This window comes from Agelaius phoeniceus, unplaced genomic scaffold, assembly GCF_051311805.1.
Source record: "Agelaius phoeniceus isolate bAgePho1 unplaced genomic scaffold, bAgePho1.hap1 Scaffold_303, whole genome shotgun sequence".
NCBI lineage: Eukaryota > Metazoa > Chordata > Aves > Passeriformes > Icteridae > Agelaius > Agelaius phoeniceus.
The window spans coordinates 1-22,171 of NW_027509932.1; the positions used below are offsets into that span (position 1 = coordinate 1).

At 59.2% G+C, this 22,171-nt stretch overlaps 2 protein-coding genes across 2 annotated transcripts; both read left to right on the forward strand.

Annotated features, from left to right (window-relative positions):
* The first annotated feature begins 422 nt into the window (after window positions 1-422).
* On the forward strand, window positions 423-7,012 carry LOC143693137 (histone-lysine N-methyltransferase SETD1A-like). Its single transcript, XM_077173156.1, has 5 exons — window positions 423-446; window positions 1,208-1,351; window positions 2,676-2,763; window positions 4,925-5,025; window positions 6,821-7,012. Exons 1-5 carry the CDS (start codon window positions 423-425, stop codon window positions 7,010-7,012), a joined length of 549 nt encoding a protein of 182 aa, XP_077029271.1.
* A 972-nt stretch (window positions 7,013-7,984) lies between these two features.
* LOC143693130 (uncharacterized) lies at window positions 7,985-16,700 on the forward strand. The gene is made up of 7 exons (XM_077173155.1): window positions 7,985-8,261; window positions 8,955-10,106; window positions 11,507-11,682; window positions 12,380-12,490; window positions 13,039-13,158; window positions 13,949-14,086; window positions 14,924-16,700. Exons 1-7 carry the CDS (start codon window positions 7,985-7,987, stop codon window positions 15,095-15,097), a joined length of 2,148 nt encoding a protein of 715 aa, XP_077029270.1. The 3' UTR covers window positions 15,098-16,700.
* The last annotated feature ends 5,471 nt before the right edge of the window (window positions 16,701-22,171 follow it).

Sequence of the window (22,171 nt, forward strand, 5' to 3'; positions counted from 1 at the left end):
AAACTGCCCTGAAACTGCTCCAAAACCTGCCCCAAAACTGCCCCAAAACTGCCTCAAAACTGCCCAAAACTGCCCTGAAACTGCCCCAAAACTGCCCCAAAACGGCCTCAAAATGCGCAAGGAGGAGCAGGTCAAGGTAGGGCCAGAATTGCGGGAAAGGCGTCAAAATGTGCCCTGAAACACCCCAAAATGTGACCTGAAACTGCCCCAAAATGTGACCTGAAACTGTCCCAAAACTGCCCCGAAACTGCCCTGAAACTGCCCCAAAACTTCCCAAAACTGCCTCAAACCTGCCCCAAAACTGCCCCAAAACTGCCCCAAAACCGCCTCAAAACTGCCCTGAAACTGCCCCGAAACTGCCCAAAACCACCCCAAAACCTGCCCCAAAACCACCCCAAAACCTGCCCCAAAACCACCTCAAAATGCGCAAGGAGGAGCAGGTCAAGGTGGGAACGGGACCAAAATCACCCTAAACTGACCCAAAATCTATCCCCCCCCCGACCCACCGAATTTTCCCCCTCCTTTCCCCAAATCCCCCTAATTTCCCCAATTTTTTCCACCCCAAATTTCCCCAAACCGCCCCAATTTCGCCCCCCATTTTTTCCACCCCAAATCCCCCAAATTTCCCCAAATCCCCCCAATTTTGCCCCCATTCTTTCCACCCCAAATCCCCCTAATTTCCCCCAATTTTTTCCACCCCAAATTTCCCCAAACCGCCCCAATTTCGCCCCCCATTTTTTCCACCCCAAATTTCCCCAAATCCCCCAATTTCCCCCCAATTTTTTCCACCCCAAATTTCCCCAAATCCCCCAATTTCCCCCCATTCTTTCCACCCCAAATTTCCCCCAAATCCCCCCAATTTCCCCCCATTCTTTCCACCCCAAATTTCCCCAAATCCCCCAATTTCCCCCCATTCTTTCCACCCCAAATTTCCCCAAATCCCCCCAATTTCCCCCCATTCTTTTCCACCCCAAATTTCCCCAAATCCCCCCAATTTCCCCCAATTCTTTCCACCCCAAATCCCCCCAAATTTCCCCAAATCCCCCCAATTTCCCCAATTTTTTCCACCCCAAATTTCCCCAAATCCCCCCAATTTCGGCCCCCATTCTTTCCACCCCAAATTTCCCCAAATCCCCCAATTTCCCCCCATTCTTTCCACCCCAATTTCCCCAAATCCCCCCAATTTCACCCCATTTTTGCTCCGCAGCCGTTCCAGTCGGGGCGGGGCCGGGAGGAGCCCCCCGAGCGCGCGAGGCCGAAGGAGCCGCCCCCCGCCCTCCTCTCCCTCGTGGACTGGGCCCGGGGAGGGGGCTCGGGGCTGCGCGGGGCGCTCAGGCTGCCCTCCTTCAAGGTTTGGGGTGAAATCGGGGGAATTTGGGGCATTTGGGGTGAAACTGGGGGGTTTGGGGCTGCGCGGGGCGCTCAGGCTGCCCTCCTTCAAGGTTTGGGGTGAAAACGGCCGAATTTGGGGCATTTGGGGTGAGATTGGGGGGCTCGGGGCTGCGCGGGGCGCTCAGGCTGCCCTCCTTCAAGGTTTTGGGGGTGAAATCGGGGGAATTTGGGGCATTTGGGGCGTTTGGGGTGAGATTGGGGGGTTTGGGGGGCTCGGGGCTGCGCGGGGCGCTCAGGCTGCCCTCCTTCAAGGTTTGGGGCAAAAACGGCCGAATTTGGGGCATCTGGGGTGAGATTGGGGGGATTTGGGGGCTCCGCTGCCCTCCTTCAAGGTTTGGGGCAAAAACGGCCAAATTTGGGGCATTTGGGGTGAGATTGGGGGATGTGGGGGCTCCGCTGCCCTCCTTCAAGGTTTGGGGGCAAAAACAGGGGAATTTGGGGCATTTGGGGTGTGAAATTGGGGGATTTGGGGGGGTCCTTGGGGGATTTTGGGGTGCTGGGTGTCCCTTTTTGGGGAGGGTTTTTGGGGTTTCAGAATTTTTTCTCCCTTTTTCTTTTTTCTGTTATTTCCTGATTTTTCTCTTTTTTATTTTTTACTTTCCTCTCTTTGTAATTTTTCTCTCTTTTTTCCCGTTTTTGTCTCTTTTTTCCTGTTTTTGTCCCTTTTTTCCCATTTTCCTCTCTTTTTTTCCCGTTTTTGTCCCTTTTTTCCCATTTTTCTCTCTTTTTTCCCATTTTTCTCTCCTTTTTCCCATTTTTGTCCCTTTTTTTCCTGTTTTTGGTCCTTTTTTCCCTATTTTTGTCCTTTTTTTCCCATTTTCCTCTCTTTTTTCCCATTTTTCTCCCTTTTTTCCCATTTTTGTCCCTTTTTTCCATTTTTGCCCATTTTTTCCTGTTTTTCTCTCCTTTTTTCCCGTTTTTGCCTATTTTCCCTCATTTTTCTCCCTTTTTTTCCCGTTTTTGCCCATTTTTTCCCATTTTTGCCCCTTTTTTCCCATTTTTCTCTCCTTTTTTCCCGTTCTTGCCCCTTTTTTCCCGTTTTTGCCCCTTTTTTCCCATTTTTGCCCATTTTTTCCCGTTTTTGCCCATTTTTCCCCGTTTTGCCCCTTTTTTTCCCATTTTTGCCCATTTTTTTCCCGTTTTTCTCTCCTTTTTTCCCGTTTTGTCCCTTTTTCCCCATTTTTCTCTCCTTTTTTCCCGTTTTTGCCCATTTTTCCCCCGTTTTTGTCCCTTTTTTCCCGTTTTTGCCCATTTTTTCCCGTTTTCGCCCCGTTTTCCCCCAGGTGAAGCGGAAAGAGCCCTCGGAGCTGGGCGAGGCCGGGGAGGAGAAGAGACCCCGGCCCCCCACCCCCCCCGAGGAGGATGAGGATGGTGAGGGCCCCTCCCAAAAACCCCAAAAACCCCCAAAAACCCCAAAAATCCCCAAAAAACCAAACCCAAAAAATGAAACCCACAAACCCCCCAAAAAACACCAAAAACCCCAAATCGAACCCCTCAAAAAACACCAAAAACCCCAAAAATCCGCAAAAATCCCCAAAAAACCAAACCCAAAAAAATCGAACCTGCAAACCCCCAAAAAAACACCAAAAACCCCAAATCGAACCCCTCAAAAAACCCAAAAAACCCCAAATCCAAACCCAAAAAATCAAAACCCCCCTCAAACCCCAAAATGCCCCTCAAATCCCCAAAAACCCCAAATCTTTCCCCCAGAAAGCAAAAAATAAAAACCAAACGCCCAAAAAAACCCCAAAAATCCCAATAAAATCCCCCAAAAATCCCAATTAACTCCAAATCAACCCCCCCCAAAAAAAACCCCAAAAATCCCAATAAACCCCAAATCAAAACCCCCCAAAAAAACCCAAAAACCCCAAATCAAAACTCCCGAGAAAAAACCCCAAAATCCCAATAAACTCCAAATCAAAACCCCCCAAAAAAACCCCAAAAATCCCAATAAACTCCAAATCAAAACCCCCCCAAAAATCCCAATAAACTCCAAATAAAATCCCCCAAAAAACCCCAAAAATTCCAATAAACCCCAAATAAAATCCCCCAAAAAAAACCGAAAAACCCAAGAAACCCTAAATCAAAACCCCCCAAAAAAAACCCCAAAAATCCCAATAAACCCTAAATCGAAACCCCCAAAAAAACCCCAATAAACCCCAAATCAAACCCCCCCAAAAAAACCCCAAAATCCCAATAAACCCCAAATCAAAATCCCCGAAAAAAACCCCAAAAAAACCCCAAAAACCCCAAATCAAAACCCCCGAGAAAAACCCCAAAAACCCCAAAAAACCCCAAATCAAAACCCCCCCAAAAAACCCCAAAAATCCCAATAAACTCCAAATAAAATCCCCCAAAGAACCCCAAAAATCCAATAAACCTCAAATCAAAACCCCCCAAAAAACCCAAATAATCCCCAATAAACTCCAAATAAAATCCCCCAAAAAATCCCAATAAACCCCAAATCAAAACCCCAAAAAAACCCCCAATAAACCCCAAATCAAAACCCCAAAAACCCCAATAAACCCCAAATCAAAACCCCCCAAAAAACCCTAAAAACCCCAAATCAAACCCCCCCCAAAAAAAACCCAAAATTCCAATAAACCCCAAATAAAATCCCCCAAAAAAACCCAAAAACCCCAATAAACCCCAAATCAAAACCCTCCAAAAAAACCCCAAAACCCCAATAAACCCCAAATCAAAACCCCCCCAAAAATCCCAATAAACTCCAAATAAAATCCCCCCAAAAAAAACCCAAAAATTCCAATAAACCCCAAATGGAAACCCCCGAAAAAAACCCCAAAAATTCCAATAAACACCAAATCGAAACTCCCAAAAAAAACCCCAAAAACCCAATAACCTCCAAATAAAATCCCCCCAAAAAAACCCCAAAAATTCCAATAAACCCCAAATAAAATCCCCCAGATAAACCCCAAAAACCCCAATAACCCCAAATCAAAACTCCCCGAAAAAACCCAAAAATCCCAATAAACTCTAAATCGAAACCCCCCAAAAAAACCCCAAAAATCCCAATAAACTCCAAATGGAAACCCCCCAAAAACCCCAATAAACCCCATATCAAAACCCCCCCAAAAAAACCCCAAAAATCCCAATAAACCCCAAATCAAAACCCCAAAAACCCCAAATAAAATCCCCTAAAAAAACCCCAATAAACCCAATAAACCCCAAATCAAAACCCCAAAAACCCCAAATCGAAACCCCCCAAAAAAACCCCAAAAATTCCAATAAACCCCAAATCAAAACCCCAAAAACCCCAAATAAAATCCCCCAAAAAAAAACCCCAAAAACCCCAATAAACCCCAGGAAACCCCAAAAAAACCCCAATCAACCCCAAATCAAACCCCCAAAAAACCCCCCAAAAATCCTCAAAACTCTCAAATCTGCCCAAAAAAAACCCCCCAACCCCCCCCCCCCAAAAAAACCTCCAGAAAATCCCAAACCCCTCCCAAACCCCCCCAAAACCCCCAAAAACCCCAAAACCCCCTGAAATGTCCCCAAAACGGCCCCGCAGAGAAGGAGCTGCCGCGCCCCGAGGGCCCCGGGAAGCACCGGAAGCTTTTCCGGCTGGACAGCGAGGGCGAGGAGGCCTACGAGGAGTCCTCGTCCGCCAAGGTGGGACCCCCACCCCAATAAACCCCCCCAAAAACCCCCCAAAAAAACCCCCCGAGACCCCAAAACCCCCCCAAAAAACCCCGACCCCCTGGGACCCCCCTGAGCCCCCCAAAAACCCCTGAGACCCCCGGGATCCCCCCAAAAAACCCCCGACCCTCCTTGGAGTCCTCGTCCGCCAAGGTGGGACCCCCTCCCCAAAAAAACCCCCCAAAAAACCCCTGAGACCCCCCAAAAAAACCCCCGACCCCCAAAACCCCCCCCCAAAAAACCCCGAACTCCTGGGACCCCCCTGAGCCCTTCTGAGCCCCCCCAAAACCCCCGACCCTCCGAGGAGTCCTCGTCCCGCCAAGGTGGGACCCCCTCCCCAAAAAGTGACCCCAAAAAAACCCCTGAGACCCCCCCAAAAAACCCCGAATTCCTGGGAGCCCCCTGAGCCCCCAAAAACCCCTGAGACCCCCGGGATCCCCCCCAAAAACCCGACCCTCCGAGGAGTCCTCGTCCGCCAAGGTGGGACCCCCACCCCAAAAAACCGACCCCAAAAACCCCCCCAAAAACCCCGAGACCCCCAAAACCCCCCAAAAAACCCCGAACTCCTGGGAGCTCCCTGAGCCCCCCAAAATCCCCTGAGACCCCCGGGACCCCCCAAAAACCCCGACCCTCCGAGGAGTCCTCGTCCACCAAGGTGGACCCCCACCCCAAAAACCGACCCCAAAAATCCCCCCCAAAATCCCCCCGAGACCCCTGGGACCCCCTGGGACCCCCCTGTGCCCAAATCCCCCCCAGTTTCCCCCCAAACTCTCCCCAATTTCCCCCCAGGACCCCCCAAATCTTCCCCAAATCTCCCCCAATTTCCCCCAATCTCCCCTGGGACCCCCCAATCCCCCCCAGTCTCCCTTGGGACCCCCCAGTTTCCCCCCAATTCCCCCCAAATCCCCCCTAACCCCCCCAATTTCCCCCCAAATACCCCCAAAATCCCCCCAGGACCCCCTAATTCCCCCCAAATCCCCCCTGGGACCCCCCCAATCCCCCCAGTTTCCCCCCAAAATCCCCCCAAACCCCCCCAAATCCCCCCCGGGACCCCCAATTTCCCCCCAAATCCCCCCAAAATCCCCCCAGGACCCCCTAATTCCCCCCCAAATCCCCCCAATCTCCCCCGGGACCCCCCAGTCTCCCCTAGGACCCCCCAAACTCCCCCAGTTTCCCCCCAATTCCTCCCAAATCCCCCCCAAATCCCCCCCAAACCCTCCCAATTTCCCCTCAAATCCCCCCAAACCCCCCTGGGACCCCCAATTTCCCCCCAAATCCCCCTCAAACTCCCCCAAACCCCCCAGTTTCCCCCAATTTCCCCCCCAAATCCCCCCAAAATCCCCCCAGGACCCCCTAATTCCCCCCCAAATCCCCCCAAATCCCCCCGGGACCCCCCAATCTCCCCTAGGACCCCCCAAACTCCCCCAGTTTCCCCCCAATTCCTCCCAAATCCCCCCCAAATCCCCCCCAGTTTCCCCCCAAAATCCCCCCTGGGACCCCCAAGTCCCCCCCAATCCCCCCTGGGACCCCCAAATCCCCCCCAAACCCCCCCAATATCCCCCGGGACCCCCAAACTCCCCCAGTTTCCCCCCAAAATCCCCCCCAGGACCCCCTAATTCCCCTCAAATCCCCCAAATCCCCCTGGGACCCCCAGTTTCCCCCCAAAATCCCCCCAATTTCCCCCGGGACATCCCCAAATCCCCCCCAATCCCCCCCAAATCCCCCCCAATGCCCCCCGGGCCCCCCCTGACGCCCCGGTTGCCCCCAGGAGGAGGAGGAGGAGGAGGAGGAGGAGCGCGAGGCGAAGCGGCCGCGGCGCAGAGGAGGAGGAGGAGGAGGAGGGGGAGGAAGGGGGAGGCGCCCCTCCCCCCCCAGGGCCGCAGGGACGGCGAGAGGAGGGGACCCCCCCCCAGGAGGGGACACGGTCAGGGGGGGACATTGGGGACAATGGGGACATTGAGGGGGACATGGGGGGCATTGGGGACATTGGGGGACATTGGGGATATTGGGGATATTGGGGACCCCCCCCCAGGAGGGGACACGGTCAGGGGGGGGACACTGGGGACATTGGGGGGCATTGGGGGCATTGGGGGGACATTGGGGGGATTGGGGACCCCCCCCAGGAGGGGACACGGTCAGGGGGACAATGAGGGGACATTGGGGACACTGGGGACACTGGGGGGACATTGGGGGGATTGGGGGGACATTGAGGGGATTGGGGACATTGGGGACCCCCCCCCAGGAGGGGACACGGTCAGGGGGGGACACTGGGGGGACATTGGGGACACTGGGGGGACATTGGGGGGCATTGGGGGGACATTGGGGGACATTGGGGACATTGGGGACACTGGGGCTATTGGGGATATTGGGGACCCCCCCCCAGGAGGGGACACGGTCAGGGGGGGACAATGGGGGGACATTGGGGGATTGGGGACACTGGGGGGATTGGGGACATTGGGGACATTGGGGGACATTGGGGACATTGGGGGGGACATGGGGGGTAATGGAGATAATGGGGACCCCCCGCCAGGAGGGGACACGGTCAGGGGGGACATTGGGGACAATGGGGGGACACTGGGGGGACATTGGGGGACATTGGGGACAATGGGGATAATGGGGGGACATTGGGGATATTGGGGACATTGGGGGGACATTGGGGATATTGGGGATGTTGGGGATATTGAGGGGATTGGGGACATTGGGGGGCATTGGGGACACTGGGGGGACATTGGGGGCATTGGGGGGATTGGGGACATTGGGGGACATTGGGGACATTGAGGGGGTTGGGGACATTGGGGACATTGGGGACATTGAGGGGCTTGGGGGCGCTGGGGACATTTGGGGACACTGGGGACAAGGGGGGGGGGACATCGAGGGCATTGGGGACCCCGAGGGGCTGTGGGGACACCGGGGGGGAGGTGACACCGAGCCCATGTCCCCCCTTGTCCCCACAGAGGAAGAGGAGGAGGAAGAGGAGGAGGAGGAGGAGGAGGAGGAGGAGGAGGCCGAAGGCGGCAGCGAAGGCTCCTCCAAGTTCTCGCCGTACGAGGGGGGCGGGGGCAGCGCCTCCAGCAGCTCCTCCTCGGCCCCCCCATCCTCATCATCATCATCCTCATCCTCATCATCCTCATCATCCTCATCCTCCTCCTCCTCCGAGGACGAGGCCGAAGAGACCCCGGAGCCGCCGCGGCCCCCGGAGCCCAAACCCGGTGAGTGCCCCCTCCCCGTTTTGGGGGGAAATCCTGGGGTTTTGGGGCCTGCGCTCGTTTTGGGGAGCGTTCCGTTATTTTGGGGGGATATCCCGGGATTTTGGGGCCTCTCCACGCACTCACATTTTGGGGGCATATCCCGGGATTTTGGGGTCTCCCTGAATCTTGGAGTCTCCCCACTCATTTTGGGGGGGTTTCCCCGGATTTTGGGGTCTTTGTGAGTTTCAGGTCTCCCCTCATTTTGGGGGCATATCCCGAGATTTTGGGGTCTCCCTGATTTTTGGAGCCTCCCCAGATTTTTTGGGTCTCTTCACTCGTTTTGGGGCGTTTTCCCGGATTTTAGAGTCTCCCCGGATTTTGGGGTCTCCCCGGATTTTGGGGTCTCCCCAAATTTTGGGGGTACACCGGGATTTTGGGGTCTCCTTGAATTTCAGGGTCTCTCCTCATTTTGGGGGGGCTTCTCTGAATTTTGGGGTCTCCCCTCATTTTGTGGGGGGGGTCTCCCCTCATTTTTGGGGGGTTTCTCTGAATTTTGGGGTCTCCCCTCATTTTGGGGTGGGGGTCTCCCCTCATTTTTGGGGGGGTTCTCTGAATTTTGGGGTCTCCCTTCATTTTGGGGTGGGGGTCTCCCCTCATTTCCCGGGGTCCCCCCCGACTGACCCCCCCCCCCCCTTTTTCTCTCTCTCTCCGCAGCCCCGCCCCCCCCGCCACGCCCCTCCTCGCCCATCCCCCTCCTGCCCCCCCCCAAGAAGCGCCGCAAGCCCGAGGAGCCGCCCCCTCCCCCCCCCCCGCCAGCCCCTCCCCCCCTCTCCCCAAGCCCCTCCCTCCTCCCCCGCCCCCCCCCCGCCGCCGGGACCCCCCGCGCCCCGCCCCGGCCCCCGCGGCCCCGCCCCCCGCGGCCCCGCCCCCCGCGGCCCCGCCCCCTCCCCGCCCAGTCTCCAACCTCCCCGCCGACCACGCCTCGCTGGTCAAGAGCTGGGGGGGGGCGGGGGGCGACGACCCCTCCTGCGGGGGGGGCGGGGCGGGGGCCGGGGTCGCGCCCCCCCCCCGGCGCCCCCCGCCCCGGCGCGCCCCCCCCCGCGCCCCCGCCGAGCACCTGGGGGCGTCCTCGCTGCTGGAGCTGGCCCGGGGGGGGGGGGGCGCAGCCCCAGCGGCCCGGGGGGGACCTGGCCGTGCTGGCCGCCATCGCCCTCACCCGCGGCGACAGCGACGGCGACAGCGACGCCTCCTCCGCGGGCTCCGAGCACGGCGAGGCCGCCGCGGGACCCCCGGGCCGGGAGCCCCCGGTGCTGCTGGAGCACAACTACGCCGTGCCCCTGGCGCGGGCCGCGCCCCCCAGAGCAGCAGCAGCGGCGGCAGCGGCGCCGCCGCCCCCGGCCACGCCCGGCCACGGCCCGTGGGGCCTCGAGGAGGTGCTGGAGGCGCCCGAGGAGGTGGTGGCCGAGCTGCCCCCGCCCGGCGCCACCGACGGGGCCTCGGCGGCAGCACCGGCGGCACCGGCGCGGCGCAAACGGCACCGGGCGCCGCCGCCCTCGTCCTCGAGCGACAGCGAGGATGAGGAGGGCGACAGCGACAGCGGCAGCAGCGGCAGCAGTGACAGCAGCAGCGACAGCAGCGGCGGCCGGCGCTGGCTGCGCCCCCGGGGCGGCCTCGCCGCGCCCCCTGCGCCCGCGGTGGCGTTCGCGCCGCGCAGCGAGTTCGAGCAGATGACGATCCTGTACGACATCTGGAGCGCCGGGCTGGACGCCGAGGACGCGCGGTTCCTGCGCCTCACCTACGAGCGGCTGCTGCAGCAGGACGGGGCCGCGCACTGGCTGAACGACACCCACTGGGTGCCTCACACTGATATCCTGCGCCGGAGAGGCCCTGGGGACACGGGGGGACACGGGGACGGGGCCTGGGGACACGGGGGGACAGCTGGGGACATGGGCATGGGCACTGGGGACACGGGGGAACACGGGGACGGGGCCTGGGGACAGCTGGGGACATGGGCATGGGCGCTGGGGACAGCTGGGGACACAGGGGGACACGGGCATGGGCACTGGGGACGGCTGGGGACACAGGTATGGGTGCTGGGGACAGCTGGGGGACAGCTGGGGACACGGGCATGGGTGTTGGGGACATGGGGATGGGCACTGGGGACAGCTGGGGACACGGGGGGACACGGGGACGGGGCCTGGGGACACGGGGGGACATGGGCATGGGCACTGGGGACACGGGCATGGGTGCTGGGGACAGCTGGGGACATGGGCATGGTTGCTGGGGACAGCTGGGGACACAGGGGGACACGGGCATGGGCGCTGGGGACACGGGGGGACACGGGCATGGGCACTGGGGACATGGGGATGGGGCGCTGGGGACACGGGGGGACACAGGCATGGGTGTTGGGGACAGCTGGGGACACAGGGGGACACGGGCATGGGCACTGGGGACGGCTGGGGACACGGGGACGGGCGCTGGGGACGGGCAATGGGGACGATCCACTCGGGTTGTGGGAGCGAGTGCTGGGCTGGGCGTGCTGGGTTCTCTCCCCCACTCTCCTGGCGTGCCCTGGTGTCCTCGTTCCTGTGTCCTTGTCTCGGTGTCATTGTCCCGGTTGTCCTTGTCTCGGTGTCCCAGTTGTCCCAGTTGTCCCTGGTGTCCTTATCCTTGGTGTCCCTTGTCCCACTGTCCATCGCCCTCGCTGTCCTTTCCAGGTGTCCTGCTTATCCTGCTTGTCCTTGGTGTCCTTGTCCTGTTTGTCCCTGTGTCCCGCTTGTCCCGGTTCTCCCGGTGTGTCCCGGTTCTCCCAGTGTGTCCTCGTTGTCCCATGTGTCCTGGTGTGTCCTGGTGTGTCCTGGTGTGTCCTCGTTGTCCCATGTGTCCCGTGTGTCCCATGTGTCCCGGTGTGTCCTGGTGTGTCCTGGTGTGTCCCAGTTCTCCTGATTATTCTGCTTGTCCCAGTTGTCCCGCTTGTCCCGCTTGTTCCCTGTTGTCCTTGGTGTCCTGGTTGTCCCGGTTCTCCCGATCATCCTGGTTATCCTGCTTGTCCCGGTTGTCCTTGGTGTCCTGCTTGTCCCAGTTATCCCGGTTCTCCCGGTTCCCCCGGTTCTCCCGCTTGTCCCGCTTGTCCTTGGTGTCCTCATGTCCCGGTTCTCCCGGTTCCCCCGCTCGTCCCCTTTGTCCTTGGTGTCCTGGTTCTCCCGGTTCTCGCGGTTCCCCTGGTTCCCCCGCTCGTCCCCGTTGTCCTTGACGCGTGCCCGCACTGACGCGTTCGAGCAGCCCCCGCCGGTGCCGGCGCCGCCGCTGGCCCGAGAGCCGCGAGCACCGCACGGGCAGCGCGCGCAGCGAGGGCTGGTACCCCATCAGCCGGCGCGAGAAGGCGCGCTACCTGCGGCCCTGCCCCGCGCCCCGCCCCGACCCCGACGCGCCCGACACGCAGGTGAGCCCGCGGGGACCCTGGGTGGGCCTGGGTGTGGCCTGGGTGTGCTCTGGGTGTGCCTGGGTGTGCCCTGAGTGACCCTCGGTGACCCTCAGTGTCCCTGGGTGTGCCCTGGGTGTGCCCTGGGTGTGCCTGGGTGACCCTGGGTGTGCCCTGGGTGTGTCCTTGGGTGTGCTCTGGGTGTGCCCTGGGTGTGTCCTTGGTGTGCCCTGAGTGACCCTGGGTGACCCTGGGTGTCCCTGGGTGTCCCTGGGTGTGCCCTGGGTGTGCCTGGGTGTGCTCTGGGTGTCCCTGGGTGTGCCCTGGGTGTGCCCTGGGTGTGCTCTGGGTGTGCCCTTGGTGTCACCTGGGTGTGCCCTGGGTGTGCCTGGGTGTGCCCTGGGTGTGCCCTGGGTGTGCCCTGGGTGTGCCCTGGGTGTGCCTGGGTGTGCCCTGGGTGTGCTCTGGGTGTGCTCTGGGTGTCCTTGGGTGTCCTCAGAGCTCCCCAGTGTCCCCTCAGTGTCCCCGCTGTCCCCTCCACGCTGTCCCTGTCCCCTCAGTGTCCCCTCCATGCCATCCCTGTCCCCTCAGGGTCCCAACCGCGTGCTGTCCCTGCTGTCCCCTCCACGCTGTCCCTGTCCCCACGCTGTCCCTGCTGTCCCCTCCACGCTGTCCCTGTCCCCTCAGTGTCCCCTCCACGCTGTCCCTGTCCCCTCAGGGTCCCAACCGCGTGCTGTCGGAGCGGCGCTCGGAGCAGCGGCGCCTGCTCAGCGCCATCGGCTCGGCCGCGCTGCCGGACAGCGACCTGCTCAAGCTCAACCAGCTCAAGGTGGGGCCTCGTGTCACCCCCTGTGTCCCCAGGGGCGTCACCCCGGTGCCCTCTGTGTCCCCAGTGTCCCCTGTTCCTGTCCCTTTGTCCCTTTGTGCCACCCGTGCCTGTTCTCCGTGCGTGCCTTCCCAATGTCCCACCCCAGTGCCACCTCTCCCGTGTCCCTGTGTGTCCCCAGTGTCCCCTGTTCCTGTCCCTTTGTCCCTTTGTGCCACCCGTGCCTGTTCTCCGTGCGTGCCTTCCTGCTGCTGTCCCACCCGCGGTGCCACCTCTCCCATGTCCCTGTGTGCTGTCCCCACCCTTGGTGACACATCCCTGTGTCCCCCTGTCCCCTTGTGCTGTCCTCACCCTGGTGATGCATCCCTGTGTCCCCCTGTCCCCTTGTGCTGTCCTCACCCTGGTGATGCATCCCTGTGTCCCCCTGTCCTGTTGTCCCCACCCTGGTGACGTGTCCCCCTGTCCCTGTGTCCCCATGTCCCATCCCCACCCTGGTGACACATCCCTGTGTCCCCCTGTCCCCCTGTCCCCCTGTCCCCGTGTCCCCGCAGTTCCGGAAGAAGCGACTCCGCTTCGGCCGCAGCCGCATCCACGAGTGGGGCCTGTTCGCCATGGAGCCGATCGCGGCGGATGAGATGGTCATCGAGTATGTGGGGCAGAACATCCGGCAGGTCCGTGTCACCCAGTGTCCCCTCGGTGTCCCCTCAGTGTCCCCTCAGTGTCCCCAGAGACCCTCAGGGTGTCCCCAGAGCTCCCCAGTGTCCCCATGGTGACCCCGTGGTGTCCCCTTGGTGTCCCCAGAGCCCCCCAGAGCCCCCCAGTGTCCCCAGAGCCCCCTGGTGTCCCCATGGTGTCCCCATGGTGTCCCCGTGGTGTCCCCAGAGCCCCCCAGTGTCTCCATGGTAACCCCATGGTGTCCCCAGAGCCCCCCCAGTGTCCCCACGGTGTCCCCGTGGTGTCCCCAGAGCCCTCAGGGTGTCCCCAGTGTCCCCATGGTGCCCCCAGAGCCCCTCAATGTCCCCAGAGCCCCTCAGGGTGTCCCCACAGTGTCCCGGTGGTGTCCCCAGTGTCCCCATGGTGTCCCCAGAGCCCCCCAGTGTCCCCAGAGCCCCTCAGTGCCCACACGGTGACCCCCAGTGTCCCCAGAGCTCCTCAGGGTGTCCCCAGAGCCCCTCAGTGTCCCCACGGTGTCCCCAGAGCCCCCAGAGCCCCTCAGGGTGTCCCCACGGTGTCGCCGTGGTGTCCCCAGTGTCCCCACGGTGTCCCCAGAGCCCCTCAGGGTGTCCCCAGAGCCCCCCATGGTGTCCCCAGAGCCCCTCAGTGTCCCCAGAGCCCCTCAGTGTCCCCAGAGCCCCTCAGGGTGTCCCCAGAGCCCCCCAGTGTCCCCCAGACCCCCCCAGTGTCCCCACGGTGTCCCCAGACCCCCCCAGCGTCCCCACGGTGTCCCCTCGGTGTCCCCAGGTGGTGGCGGACATGCGCGAGAAGCGCTACGCGCAGGAGGGCATCGGCAGCAGTTACCTGTTCCGCGTGGACCACGACACCATCATCGACGCCACCAAGTGCGGGAACCTGGCGCGCTTCATCAACCACTGCTGCACGGTGAGCCCAGCCTAAACTGGGGCTAAACCGGGGTTAAACTGGGGTTAAACTGGGGCTAAACTGGGGATAAACCGGGTTTAATGATGTTAGTTATCATTCATCAACCACTGCTGCACGGTGAGCCCAAACCGGGCTAAACCGGGGATAAACTGGGGTTAAACCGGGGTTAAACTGGGGTTAAACCGGGGCTAAACTGGGGATAAACCGGGGTTAATGATGTTAGTTATCATTCATCAACCACTGCTGCACGGTGAGCCCAGACCGGGATAAACCGGGCTAAACTGGGGATAAACTGGGGATAAACCGGGGTTAAACTGAGTTTAATGACATTAGTTATCATTCATCAACCACTGCTGCACGGTGAGCCCAAACCGGGATAAACCGGGGATAAACCAGGGATAAACTGGGTTTAATGATGGTTTAATGATGTTCGTTATCATTCATCAACCACTGCTGCACGGTGAGCCCGGCCGGGGCATTTCTGAGGGTCCCTGGAGGGGTTTTCAGGACCATTGAGGGTACCTGGAGGGGTTTTCAGGACCACTGAGGGTACCTGGAGGGGTTTTTCAGGACCATTGTGGGTACCTGGAGGGGTTTTCAGGCCCATTGAGGGTACCTGGAGGGGTTTTTTAGGACCATTGAGGGTCCCTGGAGGGGTTTTCAGGACCACTGAGGGTCCCTGGAGGGGTTTTCAGGACCATTGAGGGTCCCTGGAGGGGTTTTCAGGACCACTGAGGGTACCTGGAGGGGTTTTCAGGACCATTGAGGGTCCCTGGAGGGGTTTTCAGGCCCAGGGCGTTTCCGGGCTCGGGGCTGACCCCGCGGTGCCTCCCGCAGCCCAACTGCTACGCCAAGGTGATCACCATCGAGGCGCAGAAGAAGATTGTCATCTACTCCAAGCAGCCCATCGGCGTCAACGAGGAGATCACCTACGACTACAAGTTCCCCATCGAGGACACCAAGATCCCGTGCCTGTGCCGCACCGAGAGCTGCCGCGGCACCCTCAACTAGCCCAGCCCTGGCCGGCCATGGCCCAGCTATGGCCCAGATACGGCCCAGCCCTGGCACAGCTCTAGCCCAGCTCTGGCCCAGCCCTGCCCAGCTATGGCCCAGATACGGCCCAGCCCTGGCACAGCTCTAGCCCAGCTCTGGCCCAGCCCTGCCCAGCTATGGCCCAGCTCTGGCCCAGCTCTGGCCCAGATACGGCCCAGCCATGGCCCAGCTCTGGCCCAGGCCTAGCCCAGCTATGGCCCAGCTCTGGCCCAGCCATGGCCCAGCTATGGCCCATCTATGGCCCAGCTATGGCCCAGCCCTGGCCCAGCTATGGCCCAGCTCTAGCCCAGATCTAGCCCAGCTCTGGCCCAGACATGGCCCAGCCATGGCCCAGCTCTGGCCCAGCTCTGGCCCAGCCCTGCCCAGCCATGGCCCAGCTATGGCCCAGCTCTGGCCCAGCTCTAGCCCAGCTCTGGCCCAGCCCTGCCCAGCCATGGCCCAGCCCTGCCCAGCCATGGCCCAGCTCTGGCCTAGCCATGGCCCAGCTATGGCCCAGCTCTGGCCCAGCCCTGCCCAGCCATGGCCCAGCTCTGGCCCAGATACGGCCCAGCTCTAGCCCAGCTCTAGCCCAGCTGGGGCTGGCTGCTGGCCCGGGCCAGGCTTGGGCACCAGGGGCGGTTTGGGGCAGCCACCATTGGGGTTTGGCCGCCAGGTCAGTGGCTGGGTGCCACAGTTGGCCTCCATCACCCTTTGGCCACCAGGGGTGACTTTTGGCCACTGCTCGGCTGCCACCATTGTCCTTCAATCGCTGTGGTTGGCCTCTGGCCACCATGGTCAGCGCCAAAATTGGCCTTGGAGCACAGCTTGGCCACCAGGGCTGGCTCTTGGCCACCAGGGCTGGCGTTTGGGTGCCACAATGGACCTTCCATCACAGCTTGGCCACCAGGGCTGACCTGCGGGGCCACCACCGACCCAGGGACGCCAGGAGCCGCCCTTAGGCCACCGTGGCCACCCCTGTTGGGCCAAGGACACCGTGGGTGACCAGAGGGGACACTGTGGGTGACCAGAGGGGACCCCGCGGGTGACCTTTGGCCACTCTGGGTGACCCTTGGCCACTCTGGGTGACCCTTGGCCACCACTGCTGACCTCGGGGGCCACCACGGATGACGTCACTGGCGTGGCCACGCCCTGGGGTCACCGTCACCATCGACCCCTCCCCCAACGGCCGTGACGTCGCTGCCCCTCCCCCCTCCCCCCACCGCACAGTGCCCGCGATGACGTCACCACGACACCGCCGTGACGTCATCGCGGTGACGTCGCCGCCCCTCCCTCCCCCCCACAGAAAAAGGCTCCTTTCCTCCCCTTTTTTTTGGCTGTTTCTTGTAGAAACTCGGGGCGTGTCTGGGGGGGGGGGGGGGGCTGGGACCCTGCCGAGGGGAGGGGGGGGGGGGGGGGTCTGCCCCTCCCCCAGGCCCTCCCCCGCGCCTCCCCTCCCCCCCCCAGCTCTGTAAATACCCCCGGGGGGGTGTAAATACCTGTACATGCCCCTCTCCCCTGTACATATGTTGATACGGGGGGGCCCCCGAGCCCCCCCTTTTTATAAAGCGGCCACTGAGCTTTGGCACCGCCTCCAGCGAGTTTTTGTGGGGGGGATTTGGGGGATTTTGGGGGGATCCTCAGGGGAATCTGAGCATTTTCAGTGTTGTGGTGGTTTTGGGGGTTGCCTGTGGGGCTCTCGGGGATGTGTGAAGGATTTTGGGGGGATTTTAGGGGGTTTGGGGTCCTGCGTTTGTGAAGCGCAGCCCGGAGCAGCTGCAGGGTGCTGGGATTTGGGGTTTTGGGGTTTTGGGGTGCGGAGCACAGCCCGGCCTGTCCAGTCAGGCCTGGTGGAATTCCCGGGGTTGGTTTCACTGGGATAAGGGCAGGGATTCTGCAGAGGGGCGCCCTCCCAGGCAGGGAGGGTTCGGGGGTACCTCTGTCACCTGGGTGTCACCTGTATCGCCTGTCACCTGTATCACCTGGGTGTCACCTGTGTGTCACCTGTGTCACCTTCGTCACCTGTGCCACCTGTGTGTCATCTGCATCACCTGTCACCTGTATCACCTGTGTGTCACCTGTGTTACCTTCGTCACCTGTGTGTCATCTACATCACCTGTCACCTGTGTGTCACCTGTGTCACCTGTTACCTGCATCACCTGGGTGTCACCTGTGTCACCTATGTGTCACCTGTGTTACCTGTGTGTCACCTGTATCACGATGTGTCACTTGTGTTACCTTTGTCACCTGTGCCACCTGTGTGACCTGTGCATCACCTACCTGCATCACCACCTGTGTGTCCTCTGCATCACCTGTCACCTGTGTCACTTGTATGTCACCTGTGTCACCTGTTACCTGCATCACCTGGGTGTCACCTGTGTCACCTATGTGTCACCTGTGTCACCTGCGTTACCTGTGTGTCACTTGTGTTACCTTTGTCACCTGTGCCACCTGTGTCACCTGTGTGTCACCTGCGTCACCTGGCCCAGCCTTGCTGCTGCCACCTGCATGCGTGCTCCACAACACCCAAATGCCACAACAACGGAAAAAACAACTCCCAAAACGTCAGAAAAGCCTTAAAATGTCCCAAAACTGCGCTAAATTCTCCCAGAACAGCGGCCAGCACCGGGGACTCTGGGTGCCCTTGGGGTGCCAAAAGGGGCAGCACCGGGGTCCCTCCTACAGCCCCGCCCACCTGCCCAGACCCCAGGTTTCACCACGCCCCCTTTTCCCCGCCCCTGCCACGCCCCCTGCCCCACCCAGCGCCCACCTGTGCAGCAGGACCCAAATAAAGACCCAAATAAACCAGGCAGGGACAAGGTCTGGGGGCTGCAGGGTGACACCGGGGGCTGCGGGCTGAGGGGGCTGTCATAAAACGCAACTGCCGTAAAAGGTGCTGTACAGCAGCAATGTCGTAAAAATTGCCGTAAAGCACTTTAATAATATCTCCCGCCGGGATTTGGCTGCCGCGGTGCTGGTCCCAGCTTGCAGGGCGCCCCCACCTCCCCATCGGACCCCACGGCTCCGGCACCCGCAGTCTCGCTGATCCCTGCCGAACCGCCCCAGCCCGCCCAGCCGCCCCGTGCCGGCGCCGCGGCGCCGTTCCCGTTCCCGTAGCTCCGCCGCCTCCCGCACCCCCCGGCCCGCCTGCCGCCATGATGACTGCCTGCGCTGCCATGGTGACGGAACCCACGCATGCGCAGTTGCTACAACCCCAGCACCAGCGATATCACTCCGCGCCGACTCACCGAACCACAGCGCTGCTTCCGGGATCAGCCGCACGCATGCGCAGTTCTATCTCCACGGCCCCGCCGCCGCCCGCCGCTGCGTTCGCCGCAGTTTTGGCACAGCCCGGTCCCGGTTCCGAGTTGCTGCGTGCCGCTGTCCGGCCACAGCCGGCATCCCTGTGCCCTGTCACGCCACTTCTGCCGCCACTGCGTCTATACACGGCACCACAGCAGGGGAAAATTGCAGCGCCTTGCACGTATCCCTCCGCGCCTCACAGAAAGGTGGTTCATGTGTCCTTTAATATCATATGTGCAAATATTTCCAGTCTGCATTCTGCCTTATCAGAAGGCTAATTAATTGCTTTATTATACTATATTACATTACATCTAAACCCAATCTGCCAAGTACTCAACCCCGCACACAACTCGTGACTGTCACCCAACAGACCCGACACACACACACACTTGGCCCCGACAGGCCAAGGAAACAAAACACCATCACTTTGGGTAAACAATCTCCACGCTGCATTCTACTTCGGCACAAACACAGGCACAGCAAATGAGATAAGAATTGTTTTTCCTTCCTCTGAGGTTCAGAGAATGTGAATCCCAGAAATATTCTTGGGGAGAATTGTGCCTTGCTTTTCTCTGTGAAGAGAAATGCGGTGACAGGTGCACCCTTGCCTCCAGGGCAAAGAATCACGGAACGGTTTGGGTGGGAAGGGACTTGAGGTTTATCTTTGATTTATGCAACACTTCAACAGGCAAGAGGGGGCTCATCTGCTTCAGAGCTGCTTGCTTTTCTCACACCTTTCACAAGCAAAGCCTGAAGCAAACCCTCCCAAGTTGCCCTATCGACCAGGGGACCCCTCAGCACTCGGCGACGCTGCCGGCAAAACCTCAAACTTTTACTCACACAGGGACGAGGCCGTGCACTCGGTTGTACTTTTAAGAATTGTTTTGGGGAGGGGGTTGGGTGTTTTTGGGGGTTTTTAGGACTACTGAGGGTATGAGGAGGACTTTTTAGGGCTAGGGTATTTTTAGGGTTTTTGAGGGAATTTTTAGGTTTTTTTAGGGTCTTTTCATGGCACAACACATGGAGGCTGAGGGGCAGCTTGAGGGGCACTGTGGGGGCTTGAGGGTGACAGAGGCTGGGAGCTGAGGGAGGAACAGGGAGAGGGGACAGCGGGTGACACACAGAGATGCTGAGGGTGGCAGGGGCAGCTGTAGGGTGACACAGAGGAGCTGGGGGCTGAGGGGCAAAGGAGAGGGGTCAAGGGTGACACACAGGAGGTGAGGGCTGGGGGGCAGAGGGACCGGTTGAGGGGTAAAGGGAGAGGGCTTGAGGGCTGGACAGTCCAGTGGAGATCAGGGGTACAGGGTACAGCTGTACCACCCCTCACCCCAGCCCTAACCTCAGCCTAAGCAGCCCCCCTAAAAACAGCCTTTTCCCCCAACAGCAGCACAACCCAGCAACCCTAACAGCGAGACCAGACAGCAACCCTCACACAGCAGCACAATGACAGAACCCTCAGAGGACAACAGACCCACTGCAAAAAGGTAGGGACGACATCTGTGGGCTAGACAGCAAGAGGTAGAGTTCGGAGACTGAGCACGTCTTTGTGAGGCTTTTTTTCCAGGACTTTTAAAGGTATTTAGGGGATTTTGGAAGGAACTTTTCTAGGACTACTTAGGGTATTGTTGGGGCTTTTTCAAAGCCATTTTATGAGTCTCTAGCATATTTTGAAGATTACGGTCAGGGTCACAGGAAACACCCTCTGAAAAGGCAGAGTTTTGGGACTGCAGTGGAATGCTTTAGAAAGGGGCCAACAGTGGCACAGCGGGTTGGGTCCCACGCCGCCAGTCCGAAGGTTGTAAGTTTTAGACCCAGCTAAGCTGTTGTGGTTAGGGTTAGATGCTCTCAGCTTTGGTCTGGGAGAACTTCTGCACAGAAAAACTCACTCCCCGCGTCTCCCAATGCCAGTTTGCAGGAGGTGCTCGGCACTGCCAGGGCAGCCCGAGTTCTCGGTGGGGGCAGCTTTGCTCCCAGAGAAATCCCGCGCCGGCCCTCTTCCCCGTAAAGCCAAACTCACCCCCGCTGCGCGTCGACGTCCGTTCGCAGGAGGCACGTGGCACTCCAAGGGCGGCGAGAGTTCTCGGCATCGGCAGCCACGGTCCGGGGCACACAGAGAGGAAAGACGGTTAATTTCCTTAGAAAGGAAAGTCTGGCAGCCCATGGTTTAAGGGGCAGACGAAGGGCTGTGCAGGGGAAGGAACTCCTCACAGGACCTTTCTTCACCTCAAGCCCACTCCAAGGTCTAGCACCCCCCGTGTGCCCAGCTGCTTTCAGAGGGTTACCCAGGCACACCCGCGCAGGGAGCCGCTAGTCCAGAGGGGCTAACAGGGGCATCCCAAGGGTCCCTCCAGGAACTACGGTCGGAGCATCCAGCACGGACTAGGGAGCAGCCGGACCCACCCGGGCACGGAGCAACACTTTGAGAAAATGCCAAGGGAAGAGCCCTTTTGCCAAGGGGCAGCATCTGAGCAGGCCAGGCAGCATGTGGGGTTCCAGGAGAGAGCTTTCAACTTTCCCCTTTTACTGTGCCAGTCCCTCCCCAGGGCCCCCAGACCCCCCACAGCACTCCCAGAAAGGAGAGGGGTTATTAGGAGAAAAAGGGTTTAGAAAAAAGGGAAAAAGCTTCCTTTTCCTTTATTTTTTGTGTTCAAACTGGGAGGGACTCTGCTTCCCCTGCAATTTTAATGGTCTCAGTTGAAAGAATCCCTGCCTTTTCTATGCTGTTCGGGGTGTTAATTGACAGGGAGTCCTCATTTTCTATTATTCCCCAGTCTAAAAAGAAGGGGAAAACCTTGACAATGTTTCTTATGGGTTTGAATTAAGGGTAGCCACCCCCATTTTGTTGTCCTGAGGCCTTAATTGAGGGAGAAGCCCAGCTGTACCCTCCATCTTAAGAGTTTGAACTGAGGGAAAAATCCCTCTTTTTTCATCACTGGAGAGATTTAAAGAGAGAGGAAAACCGCTCTTTTCCCAGTACTTAAGAAGAATAAATTAAAGGGCAGACACTAATTATTTGCTATTGTATTAGTTTCAGTAGAGGTAACTGCCCCATTTCCTCTGTTTAAGGGGTGCACTGGAAGGAAGCTCTGCCTTTTTTAGCATTTTAAAAATACATTTCAGGGCCCTTCTTTCTGTGCCATAGGACCAAGTATCTCAGAGCAGGGTGAGCCTGGCATGCACTTACACTGCTTGGGAAGCTTTTATTTTTCTTATTTTTACTTATAATGTAGTTAGGCCTAATTAGAGGTCCCAAGGAGACTTAGACAATTTTCTCCACCCACCTTAGTCACAAGTGAAATGCTACTTAGTAGTCACTAAGGAATAATTATGAAAGTTAACAGCAAATTACCCAATTTATCTAGTTATGCTGCCTAAACAGAAACTTTTATTTCTTACCAGTTTTCTGCCCTTTTGCTCCAAATAGATGTTGCAAAAAAAAAAAAGGCACTGATATTTTTCTGGAGAGTTTTCATCTATAACAAGCCCTTTGCTCCCCTTGAAATCAAATCAGAGAAGCCAAACACCTGCAGGCACTCTGAGGGTTTTTATACCCGGTGGGATTGGCCCCCTCCCTTTTCCCGGGTGCCATGGGAACGAGAGGCGGGCACCATCAGGGGTATATTAACCCCAGCCTTTGCCCAGGGCCTTCATTCCCCCTCTGGGAGGTGCTGGGATCAGAGCTCTCCTCTCATTTCAGGTAAGAAGCTTTTTCAGCTTATCTCAGCTTGTTTTCAGCAGGTGTTTCTGGGCATC

Bases quoted from the DNA above. Each gene is read 5' to 3' on its own strand.
- LOC143693130 (XM_077173155.1), top strand. From the start codon at position 7,985: ATGTCCCCCCTTGTCCCCACAGAGGAAGAGGAGGAGGAAGAGGAGGAG. The intron at 8,262-8,954 runs GTGAGTGCCCCC...CTCTCTCCGCAG, and splicing joins GCCCCCGGAGCCCAAACCCG to CCCCGCCCCCCCCGCCACGC. The intron at 12,491-13,038 runs GTGGGGCCTCGT...GTGTCCCCGCAG, and splicing joins TCAAGCTCAACCAGCTCAAG to TTCCGGAAGAAGCGACTCCG.
- LOC143693137 (XM_077173156.1), top strand. From the start codon at position 423: ATGCGCAAGGAGGAGCAGGTCAAG. The intron at 1,352-2,675 runs GTTTGGGGTGAA...GTTTTCCCCCAG, and splicing joins TCAGGCTGCCCTCCTTCAAG to GTGAAGCGGAAAGAGCCCTC. The intron at 5,026-6,820 runs GTGGGACCCCCA...GGTTGCCCCCAG, and splicing joins AGGAGTCCTCGTCCGCCAAG to GAGGAGGAGGAGGAGGAGGA.